The 17,691-nt window shown below is 48.5% G+C and overlaps 1 protein-coding gene across 2 annotated transcripts in view; it reads right to left on the bottom strand.

Annotated features, from left to right (window-relative positions):
* HIP1 (huntingtin interacting protein 1) overlaps positions 1-17,691 on the bottom strand; it is a 320,025-nt gene that overhangs the window by 221,687 nt on the left and 80,647 nt on the right. For both annotated transcript variants that reach the window (XM_030222554.1, XM_030222555.1), the window contains exon 4: positions 10,229-10,285. In XM_030222554.1, coding sequence (XP_030078414.1) covers positions 10,229-10,285 — 57 coding nt within the window. The remainder of the gene's footprint in view (positions 1-10,228; positions 10,286-17,691) is intronic.

Below are 17,691 nucleotides of genomic sequence, written 5' to 3'. Positions count from 1 at the left end.
ATTTTTTTTTAAAACATTGTCTGCCAGCCTCTATGCCAGCCTCAAATGTCATACCCAGCTCCATCACAGCAGTATGCAGGTCCCTGGAGCAGTTTTTAGTGGGTGCAGTGCACTTCAGGCAGGCGGACCCAGGCCCATCCCCCCCCCACCTGTTACACTTGTGGTGGTAAATGTGAGCCCTTCAAAACCTACTACTACTATTTAGCATTTCTATAGCGCTACGAGGCGTACGCAGCGCTGCACAAACATAGAAGAAAGACAGTCCCTGCTCAAAGAGCTTACAATCTAATACAACCCACCAGAAACCCACTGTACCCACATGTAGGTGCCCCCCTTCACCCCTTAGGGCTATGGTAGTGGTGTGCAGTTGTGGGGAGTGGGTTTTGGGGGGGGTTGGGGGGGGGGTCAGCACACAAGGTAAGGGAGCTATGCACCTGGGAGCAATTTGTGAAGTCCACAGCAGTGCCCCCTAGGGTGTCCGGCTGGTGTCCTGGCACGTGAGGGGGACCAGTGCACTACAAATGCTGGCTCCTCCCATGACCAAAGGGCTTGGATTTGGTCATTTTTGAGATGGGCGTCCTCGGTTTCCATTATGGTCGAAAATCGGGGACGACCATCTCTAAGGTCGACCTAAATGTTGAGATTTGGACATCCCCGACCGTATTATCGAAACGAAAGATGGACACCCATCTTGTTTCGATAATACGAGTTTCCCCGCCCCTTCGCCAGGACATCCTTAGAGATGGTCATCTCTGTTCGAAAATGCCCTTCATGGTATTGTAATTTAACCAGAAGGACAGGATAGGAAGAAAGGGAGGAGAAATGGCACTCTATATTAAAAAAAATATATACAGTATATATATTAAAGCAACAGAATTACAGGGCTTTAGGAGATAAGGCACTGGCACTATGGGTTAATCTGGAAAGAGGGAAGAGAACTTATATTTATATCAGTGTGATATACAGAATGCCCTCAAAAGGCAGAACAAACAATGGCTAACAGAACCCATCTGGGAAGAGGCAATACTAGACCCAGTGCTTATGAATGGGGAGAGTGTTTCTAATTGTCACAGCGGGTCATGTGACCCTTCCTTAGTGAACAACAGAAATATTTGTTAAGCAATTCTGCTTTTTTGTCAATCGTTCCTACATATTCCTTCTCTTCACCCTTCAGTCTGACAATAGCATTTTTGCACTTCCTATCACTAACATATCTTTAAGGTAAAATTATGTATAATCATACCTGATAATTTTCTTTCCATTAATCATAGCTGATCAATCCATAGACTGGTGGGTTGTGTCCATCTACCAGCAGGTGGAGATAGAGAGCAAACTTTTGCCTCCCTATATGTGGTCATGTGCTGCCGGAAACTCCTCAGTATGTCGATATCAAAGCTCCATCCGCAGGACTCAGCACTTAGAGAATTACACCCACGAAGGGACACTCTGCCCAGCTCACCACCGCCGAAACGGGGGAGGGGAATCCGTCCAGCTCATCCCCGCGGAGCGGGGGAGGGACACCACACCCGCCGATGCGGGGGGATCTGGCTTATCCTGCAACCGCAACCGCGGGAGGAGCTGACTGACCCTAACACCGCCGAAGCGGGAGGGGTACAAAACTGCCCTACAGCCGCACGAAGCGGGAGGGAGTGCCGGCAGAATTTTAAGTCTCAATCCAGCCCCGTAAAACGGAGGGGAGAGGAATGCAGCAGCTCACTGTAACACAAACTCGTCTTAACTCTTGAAGAATCCAAGTGAAAAAACTTGAACACGAAGTCTTTCTGAAGTAACTGAAGACTAAACTTGAACCTGAAATACAACCAGAATAAAAACAATACAGATATCTGGGAGGGGCTATGGATTGATCAGCTATGATTAATGGAAAGAAAATTATCAGGTATGATTATACATAATTTTACCTTCCATATCATCAAGCTGATCAATCCATAGACTGGTGGGATGTACCGAAGCAGTACTCACCCAGGGCGGGACATAGAAATCCCTGACCGCAACACTGAAGCTCCAAACCGGGCCTCCGCCCGAGCAGCCACAGTCAAGCGGTAATGCTTGGAGAATGTATGGGCCGAAGCCCAAGTTGCCGCCTTGCATATCTCTTCCAAGGAGACGGAACCGGCCTCTGCCATCGAGGCCGCCTGAGCTCTTGTAGAGTGAGCCTTCAGCTGGATAGGCGGCACCTTCCCCGCGGCCACATAAGCCGCTGCAATGGCTTCCTTGACCCATCTTGCCACTGTAGGCTTAGCAGCCTGCAGACCCCTACGAGGACCTGTATACAGGACAAACAGATGATCCGATTTCCGGAAATCATTGGTCACTTCCAAGTATCTGATGATGACTCGTCTCACATCCAGATATTTAAGAGCAGAGTACTCCTCTGGGTAGTCCTCCCTACGAAAGGAAGGGAGACATAGCTGCTGATTCACATGGAAGCGAGAAACAATCTTGGGCAGGAAGGAAGGCACTGTGCGAATAGTCACTCCTGCCTCAGTGAACTGTAGAAAAGGCTCTCGACACGAGAGCGCCTGGAGCTCGGAAACTCTTCTGGCTGAAGTGATAGCCACCAAAAAGACTGCTTTCAACGTCAGGTCTTTCAGAGATGCCCTTGACAAGGGTTCAAACGGCGGCTTCTGCAATGCTCTTAGCACCAGGTTGAGATTCCACGCAGGCACCACTGAGTGCAGAGGAGGGCGCAGGTGATTAACCCCCTTGAGAAAGCGCACCACATCTGGCTGCGAAGCCAGGGAAGCACCCTTCAGGCGGCCCCTGAAGCAAGCCAGAGCCGCTACCTGGACCTTAAGGGAACTGAGCGACAGGCCTTTGTCCAGACCTTCTTGCAGGAACGTCAACACTGAAGAAATTGGAGCAGTGAAAGGAGAAAGAGAGCCTGCTTCACACCACGCTGCAAAGATACGCCAAACCCTGGCGTAAGCAGTAGAAGTAGAGCGTTTCCTCGCTCTCAGCATAGTGGCGATGACCTTGTCTGAGAAGCCCTTCTTCCTCAGACGCTGCCGCTCAATAGCCAGGCCGTAAGACCAAAGGGGGAGGGATCCTCCATCACCACGGGACCCTGATGTAACAGGCCCTGCTCCACTGGCAACCGCAGAGGATCGTCGACTGAGAGCCTGATCAAGTCCGCATACCAGGGACGCCTGGGCCAATCCGGACCCACCAGGATTATCCTGCCGGGATGCTTTGCCACCCGGTCTAGTACCCTGCCCAACATGGGCCAGGGCGGGAACACATAGAGAAGCTCTTGTGTCGGCCATTGTTGGAGAAGAGCATCTACTCCCAGGGATCGAGGGTCCCGTCCTCTGCTGAAGAAGCGCGGCACTTGGCAATTGGCCGATGACGCCATCAGATCTAGGCTCGGCTGGCCCCAGCGCTTCGTGATGTCCAAGAACGCCTGAGCAGATAGCTGCCACTCTCCGGGCTCCAAGGTATGGCGACTGAGAAAGTCCGCCTTGACATTCATGACTCCGGCAATGTGGGCCGCTGACAGCTGTTCCAGGTTCGCTTCCGCCCACTGGCATAGACTCATAGCTTCCTTGGCTAGAGGGGCGCTCTTGGTACCTCCCTGGCGGTTGACATAGGCCACAGCCGTGGCATTGTCCGACAGGACCCGTACAGGCTTGAACACCAGTACCGGGATGAACTCCAAAAGCGCCAACCGAATGGCTCTGAGTTCCAGGAGGTTGATAGACCACTTTGCCTCTGCAGGAGACCAGAGCCCCTGCGCTGTCCTTCCCAAGCAGTGGGCTCCCCAGCCCGATAACGAGGCGTCCGTCGTGACGACAATCCACTCTGGGGACACCAGAGGCATTCCCGCAGACAACTTGTCTGTCTGCATCCACCAGCTCAGCGCCTTGCGCACTGCTGGATCCAAGGGAAGACGCACAGCATAATCCTCCGACATCGGAGTCCAGCGCTGCAGCAGAGAGTGTTGTAGTGGTCTCATATGAGCCCTGGCCCAGGGCACTACTTCCATCGTGGCCGTCATAGAGCCCAACAGCTGCACATAGTCCCAAGCCCGAAGAGGAGAGGCTACTAGGAACTGGTCCACCTGAGCCTGAAGCTTGACAATCCGATTGTCTGGCAGGAACACCCTGCCCACTTGGGTGTCGAATCGAACTCCCAGATACTCCAGGGACTGAGTCGGGCGCAGCTGGCTCTTCTCCCAGTTGATGATCCATCCCAGGGAGCTCAAAAGATCAACTACCCGGTCCACAGCTTTGCCGCACTCTGCATAAGAGGGGGCTCGGATCAACCAGTCGTCCAGATAAGGATGGACTTGTACTCCTTCCTTTCGCAGGAAGGCCGCTATGACCACCATTACCTTGGAAAAGGTCCGCGGAGCAGTAGCCAACCCGAACGGGAGGGCTCTGAACTGGAAGTGTCGGCCCAGGACTGCAAAACGCAGAAAGCGTTGATGAGGAGGCCAGATGGGAATATGCAGGTACGCTTCCTTGATGTCCAAGGATGCCAGGTACTCCCCTGCCTTCACTGCCGCTATAACAGAGCGGAGAGTCTCCATGCGAAAGTGCCGCACTTTCAAGGCCCGATTGACCCCTTTGAGGTCGAGGATAGGCCGGACCGAACCTCCTTTCTTTGGTACCACAAAGTAAATGGAGTAACGCCCCTTGCCAAGCTGACTTTCTGGCACCGGAACGACCGCACCCAGGCGGATCAGATTGTCCAAAGTCTGCTGCACTGCCACAGCTTTGACCGGAGACTTGCAGGGAGAGAGTACAAACCCGTCTCTTAAGGGTCGGCAGAACTCCAGCTTGTAGCCGTCTCTGATGACTTCCAGCACCCAAGCGTCTGAAGTTATTGTGGTCCACTCGCCCAGAAACGAGGACAGCCGTCCTCCAATCTGCACTGGGGCGTGGACCAATACCCCGTCATTGGGTACGAGACCCTGGGGGAGGACCGGAGGGAGCACCTCCGGGACGGCGGTCTCTGCGAAAGGAATGCTGCTTGGGGGAGAAATTCCTCTTAAAGGAAGTGGGGGCAGAAGCACCCGACCTGCCCGGGCGGTACCGACGGGCTTCCTGAAACCGTCCTCTGGAGGTACCGGGACGAGCACTCGCCCGAGCCCTGACCTCCGGCAACTTCTTGCCCTTAGACGTGCCGAGATCAGTCACGATTTTGTCCAGCTCGACCCCAAAGAGCAGCTTGCCTTTAAAAGGCAATCTAGCCAGGCGGGATTTTGAGGCGTGGTCAGCAGACCAATGTTTCAGCCAAAGCCACCGCCGCGCAGAGACAGTCTGAGCCATGCCTTTAGCTGAGGCTCTCAAGACATCATACAGCAAGTCTGCCAAATAGGCTAAGCCCGATTCCAGGGCTGGCCAATCATTCCTCAAGAAATGATCCGAGGGGGAAGCCCGCTGCACCATAGTCAGGCACGCCCTGGCCACATAGGAGCCGCAAACTGAGGCCTGCAAACTTAAAGCAGCCGCCTCAAAGGACGACCTTAAAGCCGCCTCCAATCTCCTGTCTTGGGCGTCCTTTAGGGCCGTGCCACCTTCCACCGGCAATGCCGTTTTCTTAGTCACCGCAGTGATTAAAGAATCCACGGTAGGCCACAGATAGGCCTCACGTTCACTCACAGCCAAAGGATAGAGGCGGGACATAGCCCTAGCCACTTTAAGGCTCGCTTCTGGGACATCCCATTGAGCCGAAATTAAGGTGTGCATGGCATCATGCACGTGGAAGGTTCTAGGCGGGCGCTTAGTCCCCAGCATAATGGCAGAGCCAACAGGGGCTGAGGGAGAGACGTCCTCCGGAGAGGATATCTTCAAAGTGTCCATGGCCTGTAACAACAGGTCGGGCAAATCCTCCGGGCGAAAAAGCCGCGCTGCAGAGGGGTCATCCGCTCCATCCGAGCGGGGATCCGTCTCCACCAAGGAATCCGCAAAGGACCGTTGGGAGACCTCAGACACGCTGCCCTCATCTACATCGGAGGAGACAAATTCCTCCAAGGCCTGGGAATCAACCCGAGGGCGTTTACCTCTGGGAACCTCAACCTCTTTACCAGAGGAGGGAGCGGGGGCAGCGTTGTGCATGAGGAAGGCCCGATGCAGCAGCAAAACAAACTCGGGGGAGAAACCCCCCAGACCGTGCACCTCCGCAGCCTGGGCAACAGCCCTAGGCGCGCTCTCAACCGGCGCTCGCAATAGCGGGGGAGAGACATGCTGCGCATCCAAAATGGCGTCCGGCGCGAAACTCCGCGAAGGAGCCGCGCGGGAAGAACGGCTCTTAACTTTAGCCGCTTCTGTGCCGTCGCCCAAATTAAGGGCGTTCATGGCATTAATGTCTCCAACCTCAAGGGCGGCCCAAGAAGAAGCCGTCCGAGCCGCGTGGCCGGCCAAGATGGCGGAGGCGAGGGGCGGGGGATGGGCGTTTATGGCGGGAAAAACCGCCACGCCGGAGGAAGGACCGGGACATGCATCGGTCGCGAAACTGTCACCCACCAAGGGCGAATCCGGCTTGAAGACCCCCGCATCCCCTCTAGAAGCGCTCGAGCGACCCGGGGAGCGACCCTTTGCGCCCTCGCCCTCCGACGCCATGAGCCACGAGGAGAAGAATCGGGGAACCCCCGCCCGCTATAAAAAGGTAAAATTACCTGCTGTCCGCTCCGAGTTGTAACGACCTGGTGTCTCAGTGAGTAGCTGCAATAGACGCTTAAATAAACGTCGAAATAAACGCCTTTAAGGCCGTTCAAAATTTTTTTTTTTTTTTTTTTTTTTTTAACGGAGCCAGCGGGAGGGGGGAGAAAAGGAGGGACCTGGCACCACCAGGTTTGCACTTGCTCAAAAGAGCCCTCAACCCCAGGCACTCAACAAAACCTAAAAATTAGGCTTGGAGGCCTAGCCAGAGCTGCTGCTGTGTGTGACCACCACCTGCTGAGATAGAGAACATACTGAGGAGTTTCCGGCAGCACATGACCACATATAGGGAGGCAAAAGTTTGCTCTCTATCTCCACCTGCTGGTAGATGGACACAACCCACCAGTCTATGGATTGATCAGCTTGATGATATGGAAAACGCCTTGCCCCTACCCCCCCCCCCCCCCCCCCCCCCATTTTACTGTACAGGGACATGCATCTTTTCTCTTACTTTTTCCTGATCTCTCTGTCTTCCTCTTTCTGTGATCTATTGTAGTTTATGAATGTTAACCTTTTTTTCTCACATCTTTTTAGCTACTTCTTTCAAAATCATAGCAGTCTCATTTTCCTCTTACACCTAACTATGTTGCCCTTACAATAAATTCATTCAGTTTTACCCACTGCATTTCCTCTTCCCCGAGATGCTCCCATCCAGCTAACGACTCCTCGAGGTTTTCCCCATTTTGACAAACTTAGTTTCCCTGAAGAACTTTTGAATGACCCGTCACTACCTGCTCCCTGATACTGAACCACACTATCTGATGATCAACAGATTCTAGATGATCACACACTGTGATCTTAGAAACAGAGTCCCCACTCCCCAGATCTAGTTTTGACCTTTCTCACGGTGGGGGGGGGGGGGGGGGTTCTGTTTCCTCTTGCCAGAAGAGTTATCCCTAAATCCAGGATCTCCTTGCTACTAGATTTCATACTTCACTTCTATTTGATATACTGCAACATCAAGAGCACATCTAAACAGTAGAAAATTTCAGGAAGAGAGAGTGAAAAAAGGAGAAGGAACTGGTAAGAGGCCTAGGTTACAACATCAGTTTAAAGTATATAACGTTAAAATGGACATCTACCAAGCTATCGTTAAGAGACAAGAGGTGGGGAGGGGAAGGAAACTAAATACCACCAAGACAGCAGACACACGAGAGAGGAAAGGACTAACTGTAAGCAAACCTCAATGTGGAACATCTTCCAAGCCATTAGTGAAAGGGAAACGCTTGAGCAAGATCAAAAGTCTTCAAGGCAGTCTTGAATTCCACGAAGGCCACTTCCAGACAAATATTGAGTGGTGAGTGAGAGTAGGCACTATGACACAAACAAGATTGTCTACTGTGATCTAGTCTGATATAATAGTGCCTACTAACTCCTGAATTCTACGTGGTATTTAGAATTTGGGAGTTAGTGTGCACTATTATATCAGACTAGATCACAGTAGACAATCTTGTTTGTGTCATAGTGCCTACTCTCACTCACCACTCAATATTTGTCTGGAAGTGGCCTTCGTGGAATTCAAGACTGCCTTGAAGACTTTTGATCTTGCTCAAGCGTTTCCCTTTCACTAATGGCCTGGAAGATGTTCCACATTGGGGTTTGCTTACAGTTAGTCCTTTCCTCTCTCGTGTGTCTGCTGTCTTGGTGGTATTGTAGTAACTCCCAAATTCTAAATACCATGCCATAATTTCCACACAGAAATTGAAGCATATTCTACAATGCGCGTAACTTAATTGGTTAACCAGCTAATCAGCACTTTCAGTTGGATGTTACCAAGCAATCAGCACTAATTGGCATTAATTAAAATGTACAAGCGCAACTCGCTAAGTGTATTCTGTAACATGGTGCGCGTAAATTCCAAATCACATCGTTGGAAAGGGGGCGTGGTTATGGACACAGAATGTAGAAAGACCCACAAGCCGCCCAATCTATGCACATTATTTTAGAACCCACTCGCTCTGTGCCTAATTTATTTATTTACTAGACTTTGAGCCCGTAAAAACGGGCTATTATAGGAAGGGGGGGTTGAAAGGCCCGCCCCACGGCCGAGTTCGCCGCTGCCCCTCCCCCTCCGAGTTCGCGCCCCCACCACCGAGCCGTCACCACCCACCTTCCACCCGGCCGGGCCCTCGCTCCGCTATTGAAACAGCGAGGGTCCGGGAACGCAGCACTGAGCTCTGCTGAGCTGCCGACGTCGGCCTTCGTTCTTCTTCTCTGCCTGCAGCTGCCTGTCCCGCCCTCGTGTGACGTAACGTCGTCGAGGGCGGGACAGAGGCAGAGAAGAAGAAGGAAGGGCGATGTTGGCAGCTCAGCAGAGCTCAGTGCTGCGTTCCCGGACCCTCGCTGTTTCAATAGTGGAGCGAGGGCCCGACCGGGTAGAAGGTGGGTGGCGGCGGCGACTCGGGTGGGGGGAGCGTTAGACGGCGGTGTCCCTCCCTCAGCAATGCGCAGTACAGACCCTCTGTGTTCCGCCCCCCGTCATCACGTATTGACGTGGGGGCGGGGCAGAGAAGGTCTCTACTGCGCATTTGCGAGTGAGTACGGTCACTCGCCGTTTATATGTTTGATTTACTGCATTTGTATCCCACATTTACCCACCTCTCTGCAGGCTTTGCAGGAGTGAGAAATACCCGTCAAATTTAGGAATCGGATCTACGCCAAGTAAAAAATGGTCTAAATGGACGTGACCGAATTTGGTCACGTGGAGAGGTGCTCGGTGTATTCTATATCCCATGTGGAAATTTAAGCCTATTCTACAAAATTTAGGCATACTTCACAGAATACGCCTAGGCGTATTTTTTACTGTGTGCATTTTTCAGGTGCCCTATATAGAATCTAGCCCTAAATGACACCGCAGTTGGGCTATCCAATCAACATTCTGCAGATGGAAGTCTTCTAGCAATAGTACTACCCATTTCACAGCAATTTTTTAAAATATCTGTACTCAGCCACAGTGGTGTAGCCAGACCTCGATGGGGTGGAGGGTACATTTTGGCCCGCTTCCCCGGTGCCACCGCATTATTATACCTTGGCTGTCAGGGGTCCCCAACACCTGCTAGTTAAAAGTGTTTGTCCCCCGCTGGTCTCGCATTGCCTGCCCTACTCTTCTCAGTCGCGCCATACGTGCTCGTTTTAATGAAACTAAGCACGTGCGAAATGTCGCGCATGCTCAGTTTCACTAAAACGAGCGTGCATGGTGCAACTGAGGGCAGGCAATGCAGCAAACCAATGTGGGACAAACACTTCAGCTGGCGGGGTGGGGGACCCTCACCAGCCAAACCAGAGGCCCCAGAGCCAATTTGGGGGGGTCCAGGCCCCCCATAGCTACGCCACTGCTCAGCCATGTACAGCAGATGAGCAGACACATTCTCCCACATCGTGTGAACACACTACTTCTCCTTTCATATGTCTTTTACCACAATGTTTTGTAATAATCTAAATAGCTACCAATGAATTTTGTATCATTGATTCTTAACTTGCATTCTATAAGGCACTCTATAGAGGACATGATATAAATGCTGTAAAAAGTGATATTAACAACTCACCCACATCCGACTCATATCACCCAGTTCATTCTTATAGCGTAGGGAATCTTTTAGCACCTGCCAACAGCAACCAGAGAGACCATCAGAGACTGGAAGAGAGAGAAGACCATCAGAAGAGGAAGGAGATTACGAGAACCCATACCCAAAGAGAGAGGGGAAAGCATCAGTACTAGATCAGGTTAGATTTATTACAGTAAAAAACATTCATAAAACATACAATACACAAAAATACAAAAGCAGCAAGACCAAGATGTATCAAAAATCCATCACTTAAATAGGACAAGAAAAAGCCTTAAACAAAAGAAGGTCTCTTAGGTGCTTCCGAAATGTTGGCTTGCAGGTCTTAAGTTCGAGCCACAATGGCAGGCTGTTCCGTTCAATAGGGCCACGAATGGAAACAGTACCCATCCTTGTGAGTTCCAGGTGCAAATGTTGCAAGGCCGGAGTCACCAGCATATGCCGATGCGCTGATCGAAAACATTGTGATGGCGTAACGCCACTGTTCCACAGTTTTCAGGTAAGAAGCTGAATCTTGGTAAACAGTCAACAACTTGTACAGTATCTTCCACTGCACTGGTAACCGTGTCAAGCGTTTCAGACTAGAAGAAATATATTCAGAACGGGAAAGAATTTCACAGCTGAATTCATTGCTGTCTGAAGCGCTTGAAGGGAATACTTTAGCAATCCAAGGTAAACACACGAAAAGGTTAAATGTAGAGATACAGGGAATTAGACAGCTATGGATTTAGCTACTTTTATTCTGCCGATCAGTTCTAAACAGTTCACAATACACAAACAATGTTACACAAGCATAAAAGTACTATATAAAATCAATATCAAGTTTCACGTTTATTAAGAACTTGCTTTCCCGGCTATCGGCAATTTACAGACAGACTATACAGTAATAGAGAAGGAAAAAAAATCTCTTATTAATCAATGAATAATCAATTGTAACATCATCACTAACTCCTAACCCCTAACCCATACATTATAATCTTCTTGAAATAATACCCTTAGTGATTCGCCTGCAAAGACAGTACCTCCCACCACTACACTGGCTGCTCGGACAGCAACTCCACCCTGCAGCGACTGCTCCCCAAAACCACCCTGCAGAGTCAACACTGGAAGGATGTTTCTAGCAACTGAGGAGCAGCTCCCCTGTCCTACTGCTGAAGCTCTGACGAAGCAAGCGTCTCGCATGGCTCTTCTTATCATTGTGAGTAGTATTCTACTGTCCTGCGCTCAAGCACTTTACTTCAGAGCTGTCTGGGACTGTGCAGATTGGAGATGAATGTTCAGCTGGCCCCACCTCAGTACATGACATCATCAGCGGGGATGCTGAAGACCTGAGGAATTACACCTCAAGTGTTACATTGGAGAGGCATGCCCCTCTGTGTGACCTCAGCGGGACTTTATCAAACACCGATGAGAGTTGCTGTATGTCAGTTTTGCTGCGTTTTGTGTGGTTCTCTTTATTGAAGATGGTGAGGTGGGGTGGATTATGGGTGTTAGGGAGGAGTTTGAGGATGGGTCTGGTGAGGAGAATGGGGGATGCCTGTATTTTTAGGAAATGGTTGGTGTGAAGGCAGGGTTTGTCAGAGGTGGGGGGGGGGGGGTGAAGAGAGGTTATATGGATATGAAGAACTTAATTTACGTTCCTAGGAATGGGGTGGGGGGGGGGGGTGCAGAAGGTGGGTGATCTGAAGTGTGCATATATAAATAGAAGTTCCATAGTTCAATAGGGACTAATGATTGAGAATTTGGTGAGTGACTTTGCTTTGGATGTGTTATTGCTAACTGAACCATGGTTACCTGATGCTCATGTGCCTGTGTTTTCGGAGGTCTGCCTGGTGCAGCCTACCATCCTACATCAGGTATGAGTACGAAAGAAAGGAGGGGAGGTGGCAGTAATATTTAAGATAAACCTGCATGCGCCCAAAGTATCTTCTATGTTGTCTTTTGGAGGAAAAGGTATGTCATAACAACATAAGAGTAGCCATGCTGGGTCAGACCAATGGTCCATCTAGCCCAGTATCCTGTTTTCCAAACAGTGGCCAAGCCAGGTCACAAGTACCTGGCAGAAACCCAAATCATGGCAACACTCCATATTACAAATCCCAAGGCAAGCAGTTGCTTCCCATGTCTGTCTCAATAGCAGACTATGAGCTTTTTCTCCAGGAATTTGTTCAAACCTTTCTTAAACCAAGATACGTTAACCTCTGTTACCACATCCTCTGGCAAAGAATTCCAGAGCTTAACTATTCGTTGAGTGAAAAAATATTTCCTCCTATTTGCTTGAAAAGTATTTCCAATGTAACTTCCTCGAGTGTCCCCTAGTCTTTGTACTTTTGGAACGAGTAAAAAATCGATTTACTTCTACTCGTTCTACACCGCTTAGGATTTTGTAGACCTCAATCATATCTCCCCTCATCCGTTTCTTTTCCAAGCTGAAGAACCCTAACCTCTTTAGCCTTTCCTTATACGAGAGGAGTTTCCATCCCTTTATCATTTTGTCGATTTGGATACTGAACATGAATAAGTTAACTGCTCTATTGGTATATTTTCCATCCAGGGATTAGAAATTAGCAGGGAGAAATTGTTTGACTACGTGTGTGTGTGTGTGTGTGTGTGTGTTGGGGGGGGGGGGGGGGGAACAGCAACATGAAAAATGTTAGGCAGTTTCCGGCATCTTGTGTTCTATTTTATCTAATTATTTTTTAAGGGTAAGGACGGGATGGGAAGTTGGGTGAGAAGGTTGTGATGGGTTACACATGCAACCTACTCTGTACAGACAGGCTATAGGTCAGTGTATTAAATTAAAATTAAATTTCCCTGCAGCATCAGCACTGGAAGGACAGCAGCTCCTCTTCAGTACTACCCTGAAGTGTCAGCATTGGAAAGACTGCGGTCCCAGCTCTGTCCTCCTCCAATAACTGCCTTGCAATCTTGTCACTAGCAGTACAGCACCTCAGGCAGGGAAGGCCACCTCCCATTACCCTGTAATATGATTCCAGTATCAACACTGGCAAACACAAGCCCTTGTTTTAATACTGAATTCAAGAAAATCTGGTGGGGGGGGGGGGGGGAGAACATAAGGTAAAACGGCTGTGTAGTCAGAAACCCGCTTCCCTTGTTTGCAGAGGAGGAGATTAGAAGTCTAGCTAAAGGCATCTGAAAATAAGAAAGTCTTAAGATCCAACTGGAAGAGATCAAGTGAGATTTGCATTCTTAGATGTTCGGGCCAGCTTATTTTAGAGCTTGGGGCCTTGGATAGAAAATATTTGATTTCCCTATATGTTTGGTTGGATGACCTAAGCACTCTGGAAGAGAGATAAGGTATCAAAGATAACATGGTTCACCAGAACTATGGATTTTAAAGACCAGCAGGAATAATTTGTAGGTTACCCTACGAGTCAGTGGAAGCCAATGAGCAGGCTTCAAGAGCGGAGTTACATGATCATATCTTTTTGCTCTCATTCATTTTTATGGTGGTGTTTTGAACTGTTAACGATGTAGATCTTTCCCTTACATAGTGAGTTACAATAGTCCAGTTAACTAATAACCAGGGAACGTATCAATATATTGAGCACTAAGGGGTGAAGTAAGGACCAAACAGAGCAAACTAATTGAAGTTTATAGAAAGAATGTTGTACTACTTGAGACACTTGCAATCCAAACCTGACTGCACTATCTAAAGTTATTCCAAGAATCCTAATAGTATGAACTAATGGGACTGGGGTATTGCAAAGGGATAGGAGGTAGTGTCTTATTGTGGATTAAAAACTGGTTAAAAGATAGAAAACAGAGAGTAGGGTTAAATGGTCAGTATTCTCAATAGAGAAGGGTAGATAATGGGGTTCCCTAGGGGCCTGTGTTAGGACCACTGCTTTTTAACGTGTTTATAAATGATCTAGAGATGGGAGTAACTAGTGAGGTAATTAAATTTGCTGATGACACAAAGTTGTTCAAAGTTGTTAAATCTTGAGAGGATTGTGAAAAATTACAAGAGGACCTTACGAGACTGGGGGACTGGGCATCCAAACAGCAGATGACGTTTAATGTGAGCAAGTGCAAAGTGATGCATGTGGGAAAGAGGAACCCGAACTATAACTACGTGATGCAAGGTCCACATTAAGAGTCACCATCCAAGGATCTAGGTGTCATCGTTGATGATATGTTGAAACCCTTTGCTCAGTGTGTGGTGGCGGCGGCTAAGAAAGCAAATAGAATGTTAGGTACTATTAGGAAAGGAATGGAAAACAAAAATAAGGACGTTATAACGCTTTTGTATCACTCCATGGTGCGACTGCACCTCAAACACTGTGTGCAATTCTGGTCATTGAATCTCAAAAAAGATATAGGGGAATTAGAAAAGGTACAGAGAAGGGCGACAAAAATGATAAAGGGGATGGGACGACTTCCTTATGAGGAAACGATAAAGGGGTTAGAGCTCTTCAAACTGGAGAAAAGACAGCTGAGGGGAGATACGATAGGAGTCTATAAAATAATGAGTGGAGTGGAACGGGTAGACGTGAATCACTTGTTTACTCTTTCCAAAAATACTAGGACTAGGGGGCATGCAATGAAGCTACAAAGTAGTACATTTAAAACAAATCAGAGAAAATATTTCTTCACTCAACCTTTTATCTTGCTGCACCAATAGACTTCCTGAGCCAGTACGTCAAGCTCCATCTCTTGCCGTCTTCAAATGTAAGCTAAAAGCCCACCTTTTTGATGCTGCTTTTAACTCCTAACCCTTATTCACTTGTTCAGAACCCTTATTTTATCATCCTCACTTTAATATTCCCTTATCTCTTGTTTGTCTGTCCTAATTAGATTGTAAGCTCTGTCGAGCAGGGACTGTCTCTTCATGTTCAAGTGTACAGCGCTGCGTACATCTAGTAGTGCTTTAGAAATGATAAGTAATAAGTAGTAGTAATTAAACTCTGGAATTCGTTGCCAGAGAATGTAGTAAAAGCAGTTAGCTTAAGCAGGTTTTAAAAAAGGTTTGGAATAACTTCCTAAAGGAAAAGTCCATTCACCATTATTAAAATGGACTTGTGGAAAATCCACTGCTTATTTCTAGAATAAGCAGCACAAAATGAATTGTACCATTTTGGGATCTTGCCAGGTACTTGGACCTGGATTGGCCACTGTTGGAAACAAGATGCTGGGCTTGATGGACCTTCGGTCTGTCCCAGTATGGCAATACTTATGTACTTATAAATAGGTGTTACAAAAGTTCTCTTATCCTGCCCAGCAAAAAGATTTTGATGTACTGGAGTTCAGAATGAGTTTATTTTCCTTCAGCCAATCAGTAATGTGTGTGTTAATAATGGTTTGAATCTCTACTTGGTCTGATATTCCCTCCCAACCTTCTCCTTCCTCTGCTGGTCCCATGCCTGCCACTGGAGCACCCCAAGACCTATTGCAGCTATAAGACCAGAAGGCAGTATGGTAAAATTATGTATCATACCTGATAATTTTCTTTCCATTAATCATAGCTGATCAATCCATAGACTGGTGGGTTGTGTCCATCTACCAGCAGGTGGAGATAGAGAGCAATCCTTTTGCCTCCCTATATGTGGTCATGTGCTGCCGGAAACTCCTCAGTATGTCGATATCAAAGCTCCATCCGCAGGACTCAGCACTTTGAGAATTACACCCACAAAGGATACTCTGCCCAGCTCACCACCGCCGAAACGGGGGAGGGGAATCAACCCAGCTCATCCCCACACAAGTGGGGGAGGGAAATCCGTCCAGCTCATCCCCGCGGAGCGGGGGAGGGACACCACACCCGCCGATGCGGGGGGATCTGGCTTGTGCTTTCGGAACTTGAAGATTGGGGTTTAAAGGAGGAACTGTAAGTTAGTGATAGGCTGATATCCTTAATACTTTAGCAAGTTTTAAATTACGGAAAAACTCAAAAAACACTAAGATGGAGTCAGCAGTCCAGCAGCGAGAGGGGTGCTATCCAGTCTTTTGCATTGAGTGTCACATGTATGATTATCTCCCAATTGGTGAGGTGTCATATGTGTGTGCCCGATGCAAAGAGCTCCTAGCTCTCAGAGAACGTGTCCGTTCTCTTGAGGCTAGAGTAGCAGACTTGATGGAGCTGAGGGAGACAGAGAGGTACATAGAGGAGACCTACAGGGATGTTGTAGAGAAGTCCCACCTCCAGTCAGGTAGCCCCTGTGCTACCTTGGAGGAGGAAGGTCTCCTAGAAGGAGAGCATCACCCTGGTGAAGTAGGAAGTACTCCTGTAGCCAGGACCTGCCCACCAGGGGATGTACTATCCTTTCGCACCGAGGATATATCTCCAAATATTGCCCGGGAGGGAAAGGTTAGGACAGCTGTTGTACTTGGTGATTCGATCATTAGGCATATAGATAGCTGGGTGGCTGGTGGACGTGAGGATCGCCTGGTGACTTGCCTGCCTGGTGCGAAGGTGGCGGACCTCACGCGTCACCTAGATAGGATTTTATATAGTGCTGGGGAGGAGACGGCTGTCTTGGTACATGTGGGTACTAATGACATAGGAAAATGTGGGAGAGAGGTTCTGGAAGCAAAATTTAGGCTCTTAGGTAGAAAGCTGAAATCCAGATCCTCCAGGGTAGCATTTTCTGAAATGCTACCTGTGCCACGCGCAGGGCCCAAGAGACAGGCAGAGCTCCAGAGTCTCAATGCGTGGATGAGACGATGGTGCAGGGAGGAGGGCTTTAGATTTGTTAGGAACTGGGCAACATTCTGGGGAAGGGGGAGCCTATTCCGAAAGGATGGGCTCCATCTTAACCAGAGTGGGACCAGGCTGCTGGCATCGGCGTTTAAGAAGGAGATAGAGCAGCTTTTAAACTAGAAATGGGGGGAAGGCCGACAGTCGCTCAAAAGAGCATGGTTCGGGATAAGGTATCTTTCAAAGATATCACCATAACAGGGAAGATAGAGTATCCTGATAGTGAGGTTGCAAAAGAGATTGTAGTAGATCGGGTATCCTTAAATAACAATAAAAATCAGACAAAAGATTGCCAATTAATACTGTCAAGTACTAAGCATGATGTACTTAGGAACAACAAACATAGTTTGAAATGTCTATATGCGAATGCCAGGAGCCTAAGAAATAAGATGGGGGAGTTAGAATATATTGCACTAAATGAAAAATTAGATATAATAGGCATCTCTGAGACCTGGTGGAAGGAGGATAACCAGTGGGACACTGTCATACCGGGGTACAAATTATATCGTAGTGATAGGGTGAATCGGATTGGTGGAGGGGTAGCATTGTATATTAACGAGAGCCTTGAATCAAATAGATTGAAAATTCTGCAGGAAACAAAACACTCCTTGGAATCACTGTGGATTGAAATTCCATGTGCAAAGGGGAAAAGGATAGTGATAGGAGTGTACTACCGTCCGCCTGGCCAGGACGAACAGACGGATGCGGAAATGTTAAAGGAAATCAGGGA

Source organism: Microcaecilia unicolor, chromosome 13 (assembly GCF_901765095.1).
Source record: "Microcaecilia unicolor chromosome 13, aMicUni1.1, whole genome shotgun sequence".
In the NCBI taxonomy this organism is placed as follows: Eukaryota; Metazoa; Chordata; class Amphibia; order Gymnophiona; family Siphonopidae; genus Microcaecilia; species Microcaecilia unicolor.
The sequence above is the reverse complement of the archived record's forward strand: the minus strand, read 5'-3'. Positions and strand labels throughout refer to the sequence as shown.